The sequence below is a fragment of the Prionailurus bengalensis genome, chromosome B3 (assembly GCF_016509475.1).
Source record: "Prionailurus bengalensis isolate Pbe53 chromosome B3, Fcat_Pben_1.1_paternal_pri, whole genome shotgun sequence".
In the NCBI taxonomy this organism is placed as follows: Eukaryota; Metazoa; Chordata; class Mammalia; order Carnivora; family Felidae; genus Prionailurus; species Prionailurus bengalensis.
This window is the reverse complement of record NC_057355.1, coordinates 3,216,537-3,235,791: the sequence shown is the minus strand read 5'-3', so window position 1 is coordinate 3,235,791 and position 19,255 is coordinate 3,216,537. Positions and strand designations below refer to the sequence as shown.

The 19,255-nt window shown below is 50.3% G+C and overlaps 1 protein-coding gene across 1 annotated transcript in view; it reads left to right on the top strand.

Moving 5' to 3' along the window:
* EFL1 (elongation factor like GTPase 1) overlaps nucleotides 1–19,255 on the top strand; it is a 118,353-nt gene that overhangs the window by 4,569 nt on the left and 94,529 nt on the right. The window contains exons 4-7 of the mRNA XM_043554619.1: nucleotides 875–959; nucleotides 11,430–11,563; nucleotides 13,183–13,320; nucleotides 14,815–15,029. Coding sequence (XP_043410554.1) covers nucleotides 875–959; nucleotides 11,430–11,563; nucleotides 13,183–13,320; nucleotides 14,815–15,029 — 572 coding nt within the window. The remainder of the gene's footprint in view (nucleotides 1–874; nucleotides 960–11,429; nucleotides 11,564–13,182; nucleotides 13,321–14,814; nucleotides 15,030–19,255) is intronic.

The following is a 19,255-nucleotide window of genomic DNA, read 5'->3' as shown; positions in this document are numbered from 1 at the left end:
CTGCGTGGAAAATAAATAAAATTGGACTTCTTAACACCGCACACAGAAGTCAGCATGTAATTGAAACAGTCGTATGTGAGAAGCAAAATTATAAAACTTGGGAAAAGAATATAGGAAAGTACTTCTGTGACCTCAAGAGAAGGTTTCGTCAATGAGACGAAGAAGTACGTCCCGTTATGTAGGTTTGATCAACTCAAGTACATTGCAACTAAGAACATCTGTTCATCAGGAAATGCCATAAAAAGAGTGAGAAGACCAGCCTGGTAAGTGGGAGAAAATAGTAATAACACATAATTGACAAAGGTCTAATATTCAGGGACTGTAAATAGCTTCTATCCGGAACAGAACAAATCTGTACTATAACCATTAAAAAGATGGACAAAAATCTTGAACAGGAAACTCCCAGAAGAGGAATGCCACATGGCCAGTGTGGCAAACTAGGATACTCAACCCCACTGACAGTTGGGGAGATGTAAATTAAAAAAATAATCATTTATCATCGTTTATCAGTATTTGTTTATCATTGATCATGGAAAAAGGAGTGAAGGCTCCTGATGCTTCTAGAGATCTTCGGTTTCAGTGTTTGCCCAGACTTCGTCAGACAGCCTAGGAGCAGGGAGAGAACGACCGGCCCCCGCGTGCTACATGCCGGGGAGGGCGTGCGGAACCGGAATGCGTGCGGAACGTGGTGCTGTCTCTCGGGGCGTCCGCTCTCTTCCCTTGGCAGCTCACCTTCCTCACCCCCTCCCCATGTTAAAAAACTACGAAGGGCTTTTAGTTTAAAAATGATGTGTTTAAAGCAAAAGTCCAGCTCAGGCCGTCTTAGTGTCAACATTTCACTGGGAAGTAAGGATGCGTATGTTGCATTTTACAGTTAAGGTACATGGACAGCAGAGAAGACGAACAGGTTCGAGGGATCACTATGAAGTCGAGTGCCATTTCCCTACATTATGCCAAAGGTAAATCAATCTGTGTTTTTATTTAAAAATTTTTTTTTTTTTTAACATTTATTTTTGAGACAGAGAGAGACAGAGCATGAACGGGGGAGGGTCAGAGAGAGGGAGACACAGAATCTGAAGCAGGCTCCAGGCTCTGAGCTGTCAGCAGAGAGCCCGACGCGGGGCTCGAACTCACGGACCGCGCGAGATCATGACCTGAGCCGAAGTCGGCCACTTAACCGACTAAGCCACCCAGGCGCCCCAATCAATCTGTGTTTTAAAGAAAAATAGTTTGTTTCTTCAGTGTCCTCCTTTCTGTTTCCGGATTAAGTGTATGCTTCCGTTTCCATGCTTTGTACTCCGCGAATTTCCTTCTGGCCTCTGATGATCTGATGCCAGAGTCAGGCTGTCCAGACTCAGATGCAGATGGGGACCTCTGACCGGCCTGAGGGTGAAGAGCTGGCAGTTCACACCTGCCCACGTCCCCCCAGGTGATCGTATGGATTTCTCCACCAGGAGGGTCGCAAGGCCTTAGCCTTCCATTCCTGGCTGGATCCTTCTTCTGTCCTGTGGCCTCAGTACTGGCTTTAGAATCTTACTCACTCGGGTTGCCACGTTCGTTACAGTTTGCTCTCCCCTAAATCGGGATGTCGTTTTGACAGTAACACTTGCAGAACTGATGTGACAGGAGTAGTCATACAAGTATATGACATATCTGTGAATACTCACCAAAAAGCCTGGGTTAGTAAAAATAATGCCGACAACCTTCGTGTCTGCCTTTGGAAAATGGCCAAGTAAACTGAGACATCCGTGCTGTGAAACGCACGCAGCTGTTCAAACCACTGTTTGATCTGTATGTTATCGTGTAGAAAAAATGTGTTGACAAAAGCAAGTTGCAGAGTAAATGTGTGTAAGATGGGAGTGTGTTTTGGGAATAAAATACCAAGTGTGCAGATAAAGGTGTCTGGAAGGCCACGTACCGAAGCCTTAACGCCAGTATCCGCGTTATGTGAAACTTAGTTTTCAAAACATTTACTTTTGTACCATTTGGAAATTTTACACAAAATGTGTATTTTTTTAATTAGAAGAAAAGAATAAAGTTCTGTTTCATTTCCCTAATGGATCTGTGGTTCGTCTTCCGCAGTGTTCTATGTCTGACACTGACTCCCAGGAATATTCTGGGAGGTGTGACTGTATTGTCTTTGACGCCGGTCTTTAAAATATTTTTGTGCTAAACCAGCCTTGAAGCTCTTGGGTATTCTTGGTGAATTCCACGTGTTTAATATTTAAAGTAATGCCTTCTGTTTTTAAAACTACCTCTCACGTGTTAAAAGGTATGTCCTCATTCTGTGAGCCAGCCAGTGGGGCAGCGCTCCGTTTATTTGCCACCTCCCCTTATTTTTATAGACCTCACGAGCTTTGCAGCCTGCCTTTTTCCACACTCAGACCGTTAGTCTCTCTTTGTTGGATGATTCCTCTAGGGTCAGCTTCTGGATTCTGTCTCCAGGTCCTCCACCCCCTTTTGCAAGCATCACGGTCTACTTTCTGTCGATACCACTCGCCCGTTCCAGTGCACTGGTCTCTCTGGTTTAGCGCGGGAGGAGCCCGGCTCTAGGGCCCTGGAGGTTGAATGGTCTGCCCTCCGTTTTGTTCAGCTCTGACCTTGGGCGCCTCACTCCCAGACTGTTTTAGATGCGCTCCCTTGACCACACAGAACCGAGGCTTAAGCCCGCATGTGCTGCGGAGGGTCGGCTTATTGAAAGAATGTGTGTGCTGTGACATTGGAGAAATGTTCCTGAAAACCGAAAACCAGGAGTGTTCGTGGGAGTGACGGCTCATAGAGATTGAAGGCAGACGTTGATTCTGGATCCCAGACGGCCCCGGGTACCGTTGGGACAAGTTAAGGGTCTTCCTTCTGCAGCCCCACCGTGAGGTGCCCTTGGGCTTTGTTCTCCGTCTTTGTCTCTGTTACCCTGTGAGTCTTTTCTCTGTCACAGCTTTTGCCTCCTCTCGGCGTCCCCGTCTGCAGAAACTCCCCTCGGCCTGAACTCTGTTTTTTCACCCTGTTTCCCGTGCTTACCGCTGCTTTCTCTGGTGTTTCCGGTCGCACATTCTCAGGAGCAAGATGTGGCCGGGCTCATCTGTTCTGCCAGGCCCGGGCAGAGGTGGCACCTGTGGATGGGCCGCCCGCGGGTCGGACGGCCGCCTCCTCGTCTGACTAGTGCCGATGGGAGTGCGGAGTCGTAAGGTGTCAGCTGTGCCTCTCTGGGAGCGTGACTGCCTGGCGGGGGCTCTGGCGTGGACATTTGTCACACCTGACGGCTGGTGCGCAGTCTCCTCTCCGCACGTACGAAGAGTGGGGCACGTGCCCGCAGACACCTCAGACACGAGATACGCTCCTGTCTGCGTCTCAGTCCTGATTCTCTGCAAGAGGGTGTTCCCGCCGCGAACGTGGGGCCATCCGAGGGGGACCTCCTCCCGGAGGAGGGAAACCTGATGGTGAAGAAACTCCACGGGTGGTTTTTGTTTCCTGTGTCTGCCCCTTCTTCCTGCCCCCCTCCAAATAACCTCTTAATTAACGTTTAGCACAGAGATTCTTTTCTAAGTGCTTTCTGGTTCTGACACTTGATCTAACCGGCTTTCAAAAATTTTTTCAAATCCTTATTTGGATCGAAAGAGTATTTTTCTAGTTTAAAGTAAATAAATAGGCTTACAAAACCCAGGCATGTATTAGAAATGCTGTTGAAAACCCAAGCATGTTCTAGAAGGTGATACAGTATCACCTTCTATATCGTCCTCCGGGGACCCAATTCTTCCTTGAGAAGAAAATGGAGCCTCCTGTCTTTACCTTTGTCACCAAAGTTTGCTTCAAGGGTCGGGACCATGTTGTTAAACCTTGTTATTTTCCTGTTTTGTACCTCTCTCTGTGTCCTTCCCACAGGGATGTCGTACATTTACCCGGTCAAGAGTTAGGACATACTCCTGGCAACGTACTTTCTATAAAAAAAAAAATTCTAAGGGGATGTAATTCCTTTGAATTGTTTAGCCTAGAGTCCAGATAAAGATGGGAGAGATGTCTTTAAGTGGGTCAGATAATTTGAAATTCATGGACTGTTCTTTGAAGAGTCTCAAGGCATTTTTGCTTTCATTTCTGTTCTATAGCCATTCTTTATACCGGTTCATAAATATTGCTGTCCTAGAACTTCTGAAATGAAGTGTTCATTCTAATTCATCTTTTTAAAAATTCTAAATAAATTGGGGTGCCTGGGTGGCTCAGTTGGTTAAGCCTCCGACCATTGATCTGTGCTCAGGTCATGATCTCATGGTTCGTGGGATCGAGCCCCGAGTGGGGCTTTGTGCTGACAGTGCAGAGCCTGCTTGGGATTCTCTCTCTCTCCCTCTGTCTCTGCTCCTCCTCCGTGCTCTCTCTCGCTCGCTCTCTCAGAATGATAAACTTTAAAAAGAAAATTCTAAATAAATTCACACGTTTCACATTTGCGTGTATTATAGAAAATTCTATACATTATGGAACACCCGAATGAAATAAAAATCACTCCAGTTTTACCATGTCATGTTTTCACATTTTACGTCTAATCCAGCCATACTGGTGTGTGTGTGCATGCGTGCATATATGCACATGCAAGCTGTGAGGTCTCTCACTAAATTTCCCCCCCAAATAATGAACTACTAACTACAGTACCAGACAGATGTGATTATCACCGTATTCCTGGTTCTTGATGTGGTGTTGGTGCGGACACCTCTACGTGAGCAAGGCCATCCGGGTAGGCCCATTAAGGGCTAGAGAGTGAATTGTACCCACCCGTGAATTACCCCGTAACCTCCAGGCGGGGACGGATGCCATTCAGCCGCAGCAACTGATGTTCTGTGGGAATCTTTTTCAAGAAAAGGTGGCATTGAGATTTTGGTAAAGTCTTCCAATTTTTAAACTACTGGCAACTTAAAATTTTTTTAAACACCATGTAGAACAAATTGTAGTGGACTTTAATTCTTAGGCTTTCTGTTTGTAATGTGAGGCATACGCTAGCCAACAACCTGGTTCGGTGGGACTTTCCGGATCCAGCCGGGAGGCAGCCATGTGTGGCTCGGAGGCCAAGAATAGGCAGGGCGTTGTGCGGGCTCACCTGCTCTTAATCTCCAGAGACCAGGCCAGGGGAGGGGCACCCCTGAATGTCGTGCCACCCACATTCACATGAGGCCAGCATGCACCAGAAGGTTCTTCTCACTCAGACGCAGTAGCTTCCCTTTCCTTCCGGAAATGTGGACAATAACCCACAGTCCCGATGGTTGTCCTAGCTGTGGGACGGAGGCTGGGAGGGACGGGCTCCGTTGTCCCTCGTTTGACTGCAGGTCAAACGTTTTCCTCCTAAGATAACGCTTTTCTTTGTGAAGCATTCCGTTGGTGGCAGGCGTAAGAAAATGGGATCCTGGGCCGGGAGCCTCAGATACGGGATTCTGTGTGATCGTCACGGTGGCTCTGGAGACGCGTACCACCCTCATGTTACATACGTACCGAGTGGGGCTCGTGGAGTTTCAGGAACTTTCCCAGGGAGAGAGTGGCTAGCATGGGGCAGTGGTCCTGGGAACCACGTGCTTACGCCCCCAGCTCGCTCAGCTGGGCCCGGGTCTGGAGGAGGCGGGTCAGTGCAGACCGTGGCCGGCGGCTCCCGAGGCCGGCGGCTCCCGTCCACGAGGGATCGCGGGGGCTACGTACAGATGTCTGGGGCCAGCGTCAACCACGTGCCCGCTGCGCTCGGTCACTGCCCTCCATGGAAGCCCCTCCAGCGTCTCTTCCCCCCGGTCCTGTGGCTTTACCGCCCTCCGTCAGCCTCCCTCCGCTCCTCTCCTTCCCGAAACTTACACGCTGCAGACGTTCCAAGGGAAATGGGCATCCCTGCCTCCTTGCCGTCTTGTCGTTGCCATTCTCTCCGCCGCCTCCAGGCTGTTTTCCCAGGACGCTGCTCTGCCCGTCCTCCTTTCCGGTGAGCGCTGCTCCTTCCTCCCGCGTCTGTCTCTGGGGTGAGACGCGGGGTTGCCATTCTCTTCGTTGCCTGGTCCCAGTTCAAAGCTTAATTCTTGCAGCCTTGTTTTAACACCCCATCTCTTTTGAGACCCATCCCGTCTAACTGCTCTCGTCTTTCTTGTCCTAGTCGGCTCCGGATGACGGTGCCTGCTTGTTAGTGACTTTGGGGCCTGGCTCATAATTTCCCTTTTTACCCAAATCTGCCGAGTTCGCCTTCACCGTGCCCGACAGTGGCGTCTCCGGCAGCGTGGGCTCCTGCTTCTCCACCCGCTCGCTGTCGGGGCTCCTTTCTGGATTGTAGCCTTGCCTGGAACTGCCCATGGTGACGTTTCAGGATCGAAGGCTCCCTTGCCCCCAGTCCTGATTCTCTCCCTCTCTCACCTGTGTGGTCAAGCACCCATTCTCTGACTTGATGATGTTCACGAGTGCCCTTCATTCACTCCCGGCCTCTGACAGCCCGGATTTGTCATTCTGCCGGCAGTCTCTCCAAGGCCCTCGGTGTCTTTGCTCCCTCGGCCTCCAGTCTTATTTCTCCTGGCAAAACTCTGATCCTTGACGCAGCCCGCTCTACAGCTTTTCCTCCCATCCCGGCTGGGGTCCCGGCCGGTCCGCGGGGCTGTGGCACTTCCCTCTCTCCTCTGCCGGGTCTCGTGCGTTCTCTCCAGCGGGCCATTTGAACCTCCTTCTGGACCCCCGCCCACCTCCCTTCCCCTCCCTCAACCTCAGCTGGCATCCTTACCTGCTGGGTCCCACAAATGGAAAAGATTCAGCTGCTTGCCAGCTGAAATTTGCCACACCTCAAAACGTAATGGCAGTAGTTTTTTTTTTGTTTTTGTTTTTTAATGTTTATTTATTTTTGAGAGAGAGAGAGAGACAGACACAGAATCCGAAGCAGGCTTCAGGCTCTGGGCTGTCAGCACAGAACCTGACGCGGGGCTTGAAGCCACAGACCACGAGATCATGACCTGAGCCGAAGTTGGACGCTCAACCGACTGAGCCACCCAGGTGCCCCAAAATGTAACGGTATTAGTATCTTTGCTGACTCTTCTCCTGTTACCACGAAAGGGCCGTGCTCTGGACTTGTGTCCTATGGAGTGTCTTCTCTCCTGTAACTTCATCCTCTCTGCTTCTAAGGATGCTCAAGGCTGCCTCATCTTTAGAAAGATGACGTTCATACACCCTTCTAGCCCCATGTCCCCTGTGCTGTCCTGGTCAAAGGTGTGCTGCTGCCACTCAGCTTCTTGACCCTGGGACCCGCACCTTATTCATGGCACATACGACCAGTAAAATTGAGTAAGAGGCCATGGTCCCTGACCTTCCCTCCAGGGTGAAGTAAACAGATTCCAAGCAAGTTGCCAGGTTTGGAACCCTTACGTAGGTTCCGAGAAGTGAACGTCGACCTTTTTCTTATGCAAGGCTTCTTTATCCTGGTTCCTACTCATACATCCTTTTGAGCGAAAATGCCGGTGATGGACGAATCAAGACGGCGTGGACGTGTCGTTACTAGATTTACTCCCCACGCAGCAGGGTTTCAAAGGCGGAGAAGCTCTCCGTGATGTCAGTTCAGGATGTGGCCACGGGCTGAGCTGCGGTGTCGGTGGGCACACGCAGAGCCCAGGGCCGGTGAGGTAAAGCGTAGCCAGGGGAGGCCCACGTGTGGTCTGACCTGTTTCGTGCTGGGAGGAGTCTGGAGAGGACTTCGGGATGGGCCGTGCGGCAAGAAGCCTCATTTGTTGGCCATTCAGGGTTGCATGTGGATCACTGTTTCCTCCCTCCTCCCTAAACCACCTCACGTTTGACATTTTTGCTGGTGGGGTCAACCACCCATGATCTCTTCCTGTAACAGCCTTCTCATGAGCACACACTCAGTTCTCCTGCTGGCACCTGTTCCCTGTGTCAGCAGATGGGAGAGAAAATGCATCACGTGGTTCCGTGAAATAAGCCATCTCGGTTGATCTTATATGATTTTATACATTAATTTAAGATATAAAAAGGGACGACAGTGGGATCTCCTGTGGAAGCCTGTGGCTGCCATATAGTTGGGGTAAATTCATGTCCGTGAGTGTTCCGTGTTCTAGGCGATGTCCTCAGAAACACGGTCTCATGGTCCCGGTTCTGCCTGTATTCCCGACACTTCTGTTGTGGGAAGTGGCATTCTCCCGGTGTGCTGGGGCATAAAGACGCCTGTGTGATGCGCACATCACCGTCCACGAGAGGAGTGTGTCTCTTCCTTCGTTTGAAGCACGTTTTCTCTCCTCAGCTTTCCATGTGTGTGTTGGCGAACATCTCCAGTGTTTTGGGGATTGAATGTGACCTTACGGGAAGTTTCCCTCTTCGCAGGGATCTTTGGCAGGTGCTCGTGACAGATGTGCATCTTCAAATGAAACGATGATCCATGGTGCTTTAAAAGTGGAGGACTCACGGGCAAGGGAGACATTATTTTCCCATAACTCCCTAATGGAAGAAATTTTGTGGAAGGTGCCTCCCATGATTAACTTCAGGTCTTCCAACTTTTTCTTTTCCCCAGTTGCCTGGAACATGAAAAAAAAAAAAAAAAAAAAAAAAAAAAAGGATCGGTGCTCTGCTGATTAGACCAGTGCCTGAAATGAAGGAGCATATTTTGGAAGGCCTGGGATGGATGGTTTAATGCTTTAGCAGGAGTCTGTCCTGTGCACAGCTTCAGGAGTGAGGGACAAATCAGAAAGATCATTTAGGAGGTGCCTGGGTGGCTCAGTCGGGCATCTGACTTCAGCTCAGGTCATGATACCACATTCCATGAGTTCGAGCCCCGCGTCGGGCTCTGTGCTGACAGCTCGGAGCCTGGGGCCTGCTTCGGATTCCGTGTCTCCCTCTCTCTGCCCCTTTTCTGCTCAGGGAAGCAAGTCAGGGAGGCACAGTGTGGCTGAAGACAGCAGACCAGTTGTGCTTACTGGCTTTCTTCCTCTGAGGGACATTGGATTTCTTTTCCCTACTTTTGACATTGAGTTTGAAGGTATTGGGAAAGAGTTAAGATGAAAATAGTTGTTGCGAGTCAGAGACCGGCCCAGTGCTGAGCTCGGCACTCGTCAGCCACGTGACTGAGAAGGGCGCGGGTCTTCTCCCATCAGACACACTGGGGAGGTCGGACAGGCTTCTGTGTTACAGGGCTTCTCGAGCCTTTACTAGGGTGTATGTGCGTGGTGAGCCTCTTCCTCACCCCTCCACCCCGCCAGTGCATTTCCCAAAGGGTTTTGATCACGCACTCTTTTTCCCACATATGCAAGTGAAAACCCTTGGTGTATCCCTAGCTTTCTGTTGCTTTCTAGATCTGGACTTGCTGTCCCTGAGTGAGTTTCAGGGGGTCTGGATTTAGATGCCTCGTTAGAGGAGTATAGACAGATGGCTAGATAGATAGGTATGTTTGTTTTTTCTGGGTGTTACCTCGAGGTTCTGTAACCCCAGTAAAAGGCAAGAGCCCGAGGAAGGAAGCCCGAGGTTTCTCTGGGAGTGCATTTTTAAATTCTGTAAAGAACCTGACAGCAGACACGGTCTCTGCAAGTTCTGGATCCGGTCCGGGTATTCCCGGGCTTCAGGGTGCTTACGGTTGTCCCACACTGGAGTCTGGAGTTCATCCAAATGAACGAGCCAGGGTTCCGCAGCTGCACAACATAAAGGAGTCAAGACCTCCGTGTCAGACAGACCTGGGCGTGTTTCTGGCCAGCTACTCAGTGACCTTGGGTACCTCTCCTCCCTTTGGGGGCGTGCTTATCTAGGAAATGAAGGGTTAGGCTAGGACAATGCAGAGAGATTCTAGGCGTCTCACGGCTTCCGTTTCACGTGACGGGAGCTGATAGGACCCTGGACTCCCTTGCCGCTGCTCATTTTCCTCTGGCTTATTCTGTAGAGGGCATGGGCTTATCCCAGAGGGTGCTGTGAGTCCTGACAGTAAGGCCCCACTGAGGCCCGGGGGCCACTGCCCCAGGGCCCGGGGTCTTTGACAGCTTTGGTCTTCTTTGGAGCTGTCCAGGTCCTCTGTCTGCTTGGAGCCCTCCCCCGTGGGGGCAGCGGAGCCAGAAATCCGTGTAAAGCAATTTGCACAAGAAGACCGGGAACACGTTGCGGGTGGGGATGTGTAAGAAGCAGCCTGTTGCTTGATGGCAGTCTCTCCCACTGAGGCCCAGTGCACCTTGGAGTCCTTAACCCGGTGCTCAGAAGTCCCTGACCGGTGGAGTCTGGGCAGGAGAGATGACCTTGGTGCCGTCCTGAGTGGGGTGGTTAAAGTATGTGTTTGGAGTCTGCCAGGCTTAACTGCCACACGACCATTTGAAACTCTTTGATCTCAGGCAGTTTACCTTGGATTGCATTCTACCTAGAAGTCCTTGAGAAGGACGCTTAGCTCTTCTGTGCCCGAGTTTCCCGCTCTGTGTCGCTCGTGGTAGCGACAACCTCAAAGGGCGGTGGGCTGGTAAACGCAGGACAGTGTGTGTAGAATGCTTGGGGCGGAGCCAGGCCCTGAGAGTCCAAGGACATGGGCCCTGGCTGTGCCCCTTGTGGTGGTGGTCACTCTTAGCCCCGTCCCCTGGGGCGCAAGGCACGTCGTCAGGGTGTTCTAGCTGGATGGGGGGGAAACGGGTCTAAATGGCCTTCCAGGTGTAAGTCCGGCCCTTGGGTTCCGGAGTAGTTCTGGAGCCTGTGGTTTCTCTAATTGTGATCTGGCGTGACATGTCTGTGCCCTGGGGTGACTCATCGTCCTGGCCTGTCTGGCACTGACTTAGGGGTGTTAATGGGATGTGGGACTGACTTGGGGTTTGATAGAACAGGGACTTTCAGGGCTTGGGACAAATCGCATGGTCATCACTCTCCTAAAAGCTGAATGGTCTTCTTCCTTGTGAGGCCTCAAGGGGGTGATCCGCATGTGCACGTGGCACGTAGCGCACCGCTCGGCGCGTAGTGACTCCCCGGATTTGCGTGTCTAAGTCTCAGATTCACACCCTGCTCTCTGCGAGCTTGTAGGGAAGCAGTGGCCACGTGCTTTGTGTCTTTTTGAGTTGGCATTTCCTGTTTGGGCCCCTCTTGACCAGCTTTTACACCCAGGCGTTGTTTTCTGCCAGTCTCCACTTCCAACCTGTAGAGTGAATGTGGTAATGTTCACCTCATGGGGCCCTGCTGAGGGTTCGGTAACGTGGGATTGCGCGTCCTGAGGCACGTCTAGCACAGTGCCTGGCTCACAGAAGCCCTTAGTAAGTGGCCCCTTCTAGAAGAACGAAGTCCGGCAACGTTAGGGAGAGATGCCCCTTGGGGTCGGAGGTCCGTCGGTGGGAACCCCCACGTCGGGGCGACGGTGGTGGGTCGACCTGTTTGGCTTCTTTAGTTCTTTTGTGTCTCCCGGCCTCTTTCTCATTGTGAATGCCTGGGAGGGAGCGCTGTGTGCCCACACGACGGAAAATGTGTGTTTTCTGGCTCTGTTGTAGGTGGTGAGGACTACCTGATTAACCTCATAGACTCTCCAGGACACGTGGACTTCTCCTCCGAGGTGTCCACGGCCGTGCGCGTGTGTGACGGGTGCATCATCGTGGTCGATGCTGTGGAAGGAGTCTGCCCACAGGTAGGAGGTCCTGATGTGGGGATCTGTCACTGGGTGAGGAGGGCGGGGACGGGGGGAGGGACTCCGCACGGACGGCTCTGTGCCATTCTGGACATTCTGCTGACGGAAAGTTGGCTGTACGTTTTATTCAAGAACGTTCTGTGATGGAGTCAGTCACCCACATCTTGAAGGGATCATAGTGACGATGACCGTCCCTTTCAGTACTTGGCAGTGTCTACGATGCCCTCTCAGAGAGGATCCGGCCAAGTCTGGGGGTGTTGAACTTGAGGAGGATTCTCATGAGAGGTCGTTGATGGCAAGAGGCCGATCCAGTTGTCCCCCGCGTGAGATTCTCTTCTGTGGGCTTCTTGGGCGTGGTTCCACCCCCGCCACCTCCCCCCCCCGCCCCCCTCCCTCTCCCCCTGCCTCAGTGGGAAAGGAGGGGGTGTGCGGTGGGACACCTGGCCTTTATAGTAGCTCTCTAGGCTCGGTTCTTACAAGGCCTTGTTTGGAGGCCTTACGTTTTATCTTATAAAACGCCGTCACCTTTGTATCCTACTTCTTAACATACCCTCGTACGTTTTACTATTAAAAAATTTTTGGGGCGCCTGGGTGGCTCAGTCGGTTGAGCGTCCGACTTTGGCTGAGGTCACGATCTTGTGGTCTGTGAGTTCAAGCCCCTCGTTGGGCCCTGTGCTGACGGCTCAGAGCCTGAAGCCTGCTTCAGATTCTGTGTCTCCCTCTCTCTCTGCCTCTCCCCTGCTCATGCTCTGTCTCTGTCTGTCACAAAAATAAATAAAACATTAAAAAAAATTAAAAAAAATTTTTTTTAAGTTTATTATTTTTTGAGACAGTGTGCAAGCGGGGGAGGGGTGGAGAGAGGGAGACACAGAATCCGAGGAGGCTCCAGGCTCTGAGCTGTCAGCACAGAGCCCGACGTGGGGCTCGAACTCACAGACCGTGAGATCGTGACCTGAGCCCAAGTCAGATGCTTAACCGACTGAGCCATCCAGGCACCCCAATATTTTTAAAAAAGGATAATAAAAGGTTTAAATTACTCAGATGGAGGAGATTTGATAATTGCAAGAAATTGTGCCATAATTGTCCTGTTGCTTCCCCTCTGAGCCCTGAGGGCTCAGGTCCCCCGACTTGCGAGACAGAGCCTTCATCTCCGTCCTGAAAGGATAGTGGTGTTAATGCACCTGACTTCAGAATAGCAGAGCAGCGGTTTGCTCTGAGAGGGGATGGTGGGCAGGGAGGTGTGCGTGGGCCTTCTGGGGGAAGGCTCTGTTTTTGGGGGCCTGTGTGTTGGCAACATGAGCATTTGTTTTCTAGTTGTTCAGAAAAGTGTGTGTGTGTATAATTCCACCAAACTCTGCTATTTTCTGCACAACTTACCCTTCTTAAATAACTTGTCAGTTCCGCAAAGGCAAAGACCGTTTCTTGTCTGTACCTCTTTCCTTCTGTGTCACAGACACCAGAGTCCGTGCTACGTGCTTAGTGAGCGCTCCTGTGTGAACGGTGTTGTCTGAGTTGTGATAAAGGAGTATGCAAATGAGCTGATTGTTAATCAGGGTCTTTTAAGGTGCTTTAATTATTTCGAATCGTGAGTTTCACATTTTCTTTTCTGTTTTCACCAGACACAAGCTGTTCTGCGACAAGCCTGGCTTGAGAACATCCGTCCGGTTTTAGTGATTAATAAGATAGATCGCCTGATAGTGGAGCTGAAATTCACCCCCCAGGAGGCCTATTCTCACCTCAAGAATATTCTAGAACAGGTATTTCATCCTTCCCTTCCATATTTTAAAACTTGGGGCTCGAAGAAGAGTTGTAAGGAAGTTGGTAAGTTGAGAGTAACGCGTTGCCACAGAGCTTCACTTTTACGCAGTGTTTCCACCTGAGATCCCCATGTGTTGGAGTCCTCGTGCTGCAACAGGGGACACGGGACACGCTTCCCCTTGGGAGCCCCTCCGTCTCCTGGAGGCATCCTCGGGTACAAAGCGTGGATGGTAGGATTAGTGCTGTCCTTTAAAATCTTGTAGTTTGGTTCCAAACTGAAGCAGTATTAGGAGGCTTTTCTTTTTTTTTTCTGTTTGTTTTTTTAGCATCTATTTTTCGATAACATTTTACCCAGTCATTCATTTATTTCCCCAGCCGACATTTACATAGCTGCGTGTTGAACAGTGAATTCTGGGATGTCCTTTGTGTGATAGGGGTGCGAATGTGACTACAGGTCAGAATCCCTGTTTTCGAAGATCTCACAGCGGTGGGGAGGCTTTAAGGAGAACTTTGGAGACCATGCGAAGCCCCAGGCGTGGTTTTGAGGGCCACCACACCCAGACTGGGTCAGGAGCGGGGAGAGTTAGGCAGAGTGGCAGCAGAAGCTTCAAGATGGAAAAAGGTGGGGATATGGCCGGGGCCTTTAGGAAAGAGGGGATGAGATGTGCAAGGTCGTAAACGCCAGAAAGAGCACGATACGCTGCAAATGGCTGGCCCTACCTGGAGAATGAGGTCACGTGCGGCAGAGGCAGGAGGTGGGAGTCGGAAGGAATCTGGGGCTTAGATTATGGCGACCCTCGTGTGCCAGGCGTGACTCTTTGAACTTTGTTCAAGACGGTGGGGCACCCCTGAGGAGGCCAACTGAGAATATTTCTTGGCCGGAGGGAGGAGACGATCAGAGCAGAGCGGCGCAGAAGAGTGGGTCAGTGGATCCGGTGCCCCGTAGAGGCGGACCGGCGTGGCCCCGGGCCAGTGGCGTTTGCAGCCATGAACGGGCTGGCAGGTTGGAATTGGGTAGCTTGCAGGACTTCTGAATAAAATGTTCCATTTTCTCTCTGCGGTAGGAAATGAGGTGGTGACTTGGGAGGGAAAGAGTCGAGGACTGGTGGCCGGGAAGGGGGCCTGACAAGAGTGGAGAAAAGTCCAGGTGTGAGAACTGGCGGGGGAGCGGGGGATCAGCCTCTGAACTAGCCTGTGAACTCACTAGGGACCGTGAGTCCCTAGTGACACCAGGCCCGGCGCTAGAGACAGGCCGCAGGTACTGCCCACTGCCCCCTCGTGTCGGCATGACATTCCCAGTCACAGAGGTGACTTTTCCGAAGCTTCCGGTTTAGTCTCGCTGGGTTCGGAAGGAGAGGGCTGTAAGTTAGTCACTGTTGTGCGCCTCACCTCCGCCCGTGGGTGCTTCCCGGGAGCCCAGCGTGACTGCTGATCCTCGACCGCGCGTCTCCTACGCCTCCGAGTGACGTTCCGCCTTTCACCGTCTCTCCTAGATTAACGCGCTCACGGGAGCTCTTTTCACTTCGAAAGTCCTAGAAGAGAGAGCAGAGAGAGAGACTGAGTCCCAAGTGAATCCAGGTTCTGAGCGAGGAGAGCAAGTGTATGACTGGAGCGCTGGCTTGGAGGACACGGACGATTCTCACCTCTACTTCTCTCCGGATCAGGGCGGTGTGGTGTTTGCAAGTGCGGTAGACGGCTGGGGCTTCGGGTAAGTGTCCGAGCCTCCCGAGCTCCCCTCGGGGACTGTGTGCAAGGCTGGTCTTCTCCGTGGAGCTTCTTGTTTGGCCACGATCACCGGCGCGTATGTAGTTGCAAGAAAGGCTAGAGCCCTCCTGTACCCAGGACCCAGTACCCGCCGCCCCGCCCCCGCCCAGCGCTGATGTTGACGTCGATACAGTGCATCACAGCAAAGACCCCCTCACGTACCCACACCCGCTTCCTCGCACCCCCGGCCCCACCTTCACCCTCGCAGTCGCCAAATGTCTTCCATCTTTGTAAGTGTTGTTTCAAGGATGTCATAGAACCAGAATCAAACACTCTGCCACCTTCCAATAATTGGCTTTGTTACTCGGTGTAATTCTCCAGACTTCACTAGGTTGTTGCACGTGTCGGCAGTCGGTTCCTTTTTATTGCTTAGTAGCGTTCCCTGGTGTGGACCTACCACGGTTTAACTGTTCACACATTGGAGGACACCTGGCTCTTTTCCAGTTTGGGGCCGTTCTGCAGGAAGCTGCCACAAGCGTGCCCGAACGCCCGGGTACGTGTTTCGGGGACACGAGTTCTCATTTCCCTGGGGTGAACGCGCAGGAGTGCTTTTGCTAGGTCGTGTGGCAGCCGAGTGTTGTGTGCCTAGCATCGAGCTGTTTTCCCGAGGGGGCGAACCATTTCACGTCCCCGCCGGCAGCGTCTGAGTGACTGGTCTGGATTCTCCACGTGTCACCACTGTTTGGCGTGGTCACTTTTTTTTTTTTTTTTTTTAAGCCATGCTGACGGGTGTGTATTGGAACATGACCGCGGTCTTCATCGTGTTTTCCTGACCGCCGGTCTGGTGGCACATCGTTCCGTGTGCCGATGTGTTGCCGATTTGTCACCCGGGTATCCGTGGGAGAGATGTCTCTTCGTGGCCTTTGCTCGTTTTCTTCTCTGTTTTCTTTCTTTTTTAATTGCGATATAAATGACAACATCATATTAGTTGAATGCATCTCTATTTGTATATACTGTGAAATGTAAGTCTCGATAAGTGTAGTTATCTGTACGTAGTTACAGAACAGGATTGTTGTCTTGCGATCGGACTTTTAAGGTTTACTCTCTTAGGAGCTTTAAAATCTGCAGTGCAGGGGGCGCCTGGGTGGCTCAGTCGGTTAAGCATCTGACTTTGGCTCAGGTGATGATCTCACGGTTCGTGATTTCAAGCCCCACATTGGGCTCCGTGCTGACAGCAAGGAGCCTTCTTGGGATTCATTCTTTCTCTCTCTCTCTCTCTCTCTCTCTCTCTCTCTCTCTCTCTCTCTCCCTCCCTCCCTCCCTCCCTCTCTCCCTCTCTCTCTCCCTCTCCCTCCCCCCACCCTTGCTCTCTCTCTCTCTCTCCTTCTCTCTCCCTCCCTCTCTCCCCCCTTCTTGCTTGCTCGCTCTCTCCCTCTCCCTCTCTCTCCCCCCCCTTCTTGCTCTCTCTCTCTCTCTCTCTCAAAATAAATTAACATTAAAAGTCAAGTCTGAGAACTCTGCATGGCCCCTAGATCCTGAAGATTTTCTCTCAGTTTTTTCTAAAAGTTTTATGGTTTTACTTTCTGCATTTAAGTCTGTGATCCATTCCGAGTTAATTTTCTGTGTAAGATGTGAGACTAGGGTCCAAGTTCTCTGTTTCTGGCTATGGATGTCTGAGTACTCCAGCACCCTTATGCCTCCTCCATTGGATTGTTTTTGTACCTTTGTCAAAATCGGTTGGACGTACTTGTGTGGCTGTTTCTGAGTGTTCCGTTTCATTGATGTGTGTGTCTGTCTTTCCACCAGTAGCACCTAATCTCGATTACTGTAAGTACCTAGTTAAGTCTCGAAATTGGATAGATTGTGTCTGCTCACACTCCGCTTTTTGGAAGTGGTTTCTGCTGTTTGAGGATCTGTGCCTTTCCATATGCATTTTATAATAATCTTTGCCTGTATCTGCAAAAAACTTTTGTTAGGATTTATATTGAAAATGCACGGGGAATCCTCTATATCAATTTGAGAAGTGACATCTTTACGACGTTGTCTCTTCTAATGCAGGAACACTCATTTTTGTTTTTAGATTTTCTTTGACTTCTTTCGTTAACATTTTGTACTTTTCATCGTATGAGGCTTGTACGTGTTGTATTGGTTCTGCACCTAAGTTTTCATTGTTTTTGAGCAATTATAAATGGTATTATGCTTTTAATTTTGGTGTTCACCTATTCATCCCTACTTTTTGGAAATACGGTTAATTGATTTTTGTATGCTAATCTTGTATACCGTGACCTTGCTAAACTCACATACTGGAATTTTCCCTAGGTTCCTTGGGACTTTCTACAAGACCGTCACCTCGTCTGCAAATAGGGACTGCTTTATTTCCTCCTTCACCGTGCTGCTTTCTTCTTTCCTTGCCTTACTGCGTTGGCAAGAGCTTCCAGGACTGTTGGAAGAGTGGGGAGACTAGACATCCTTGCCTTGTTCTGATCTTAGCGGGAACGCGCTCAGTCTTTCACCATTTCGTAGGTTATTTTTAAATGTTCTTTAGAAAAATTTTGTTTTTAAAAAAGGGGGGTGCGCCTGGGTGGCTCCGTCAGTTAAGCGTCCGGCTTCGGCTCCCATCTTGATCTCATGGTTCATGGGTTCAAGACCCCCCGTTGGGCTCTGTGCTGACAGCTCAGAGCCTGGAGCCTGTTTCAGATTCTGCGTCTCCCTCTCTCTCTGCCCCCTCCCCTGCTCATGCTCTGTCTCTGTCTCTCAAAAATAAATAAATGTTAATTTTTTTTTTTTTTAATCTCATGTCTTTGCCTCTTCCTCTAAAGAGGAAAATTCTAGGGGTGTCTGGGTGGCTCAGTCGGTAAGTATCCGACTTTGGCTCAGTTCATGATCTCACGGTTCGTGAGTTCAAGCCCCCTGGAGGGCTCTGCGCTGACAGCTTGGAGCCTGGAGCCCGCTTCGGATTCTGTGTCTCCCTCTCTCTCTGCCCCTCCCCTGCTTGTTCTCTCTCTGTCTCTCAAAAATAAAAGTCAGAAAAAAATTTAAACGTTCTTTATCAAGTTGAGGAAGTTCCCCTGTATTCCTTTTTTCTCAGTCATCTTTACGGATGTGTGTCAAATTTTGTCAAATGCTTTGTAGCAATTAATATAATCCTATGATTTTTCCTCTTTAACTTGTTAATATAGTGGATTACATTGATTTTTGAATATTGAACCAGTTTTGCATCTCTTTGTGGGTTTTAAGTACAAATGATTTTTTGGAACTCTATTCTTTGAATATATTTTAAAATTCCTAAGGTACAAAAATGTGTACATGGGAGATCATGAAAAGTCTCCCACCCTGTCCCTTAGGATTTCATTTCATTTCCCCACAAGAAATTAGCGCCCTGACAGTTTCTGGTATATCCTCTGGAGGTTATTTATGAGCAAATACATTCAGTGTAACGCATATTCCACATGAACTCTGCACTAGCAGGAGTTCGTGTGGAAAGAAGCCAACTCTGTTGAGAATGTGCACATGCTCGATGTTGACCGAGTAATTTTGCTTAAATTATTTCATTGAATTCTTAGGATGATCCTTTTCAGTAGACGTTACGATTTATTGCCTATGACTAAAAGACATCCAGCAATCGTTTGACCTCACTCAGCCACTAAATGGAAGAACCGATTGATACCAAAGTTTATGCTTTCTTACTTCCGTGGGCTCTCGGTCCTTCTGAAGGCCCCTTCTGGATAGGTACACACAGGAGCCATGGCATAGTGACGTCAGTTTTAGATTGTGGGAGGCAATAGATAATGTTTCTTAACCACAACCATTACTGACTCGTGGAATCCAAAAATCCAAACATTAAAGAAATACTACTTGGAGAGAAATGTCTGCGCTTGAGTCAACAGCTGTGGGACCGCACTGAGGTTCACTCTAGTCGTGGGCTCCGTCTTGCACGTACCGCAGGATGACAGAAGCAGACGCAGTGCGCCAGGTGAGAACAGAGCCCATCGCCAAATGTGTCGGTTTGGAAATGGGAGGGAAGAAGGGATCAGAAATGGACCAGAGCGCACGGCTTGGGAGGAGCCCAGCCAACGTTGGCTGTTCTGTCCTCCTTTTCATAGGAACTTGCCCTCCACTCCCTTTTGACAGAACAGATTTTGCCGTGACAGTGAAATCAGGTCTAATACCATGATTTTTCCTGGTTGGTTTACCAGCGGTTGTAGATACCATAGTCCGCTGGGTGCCTGT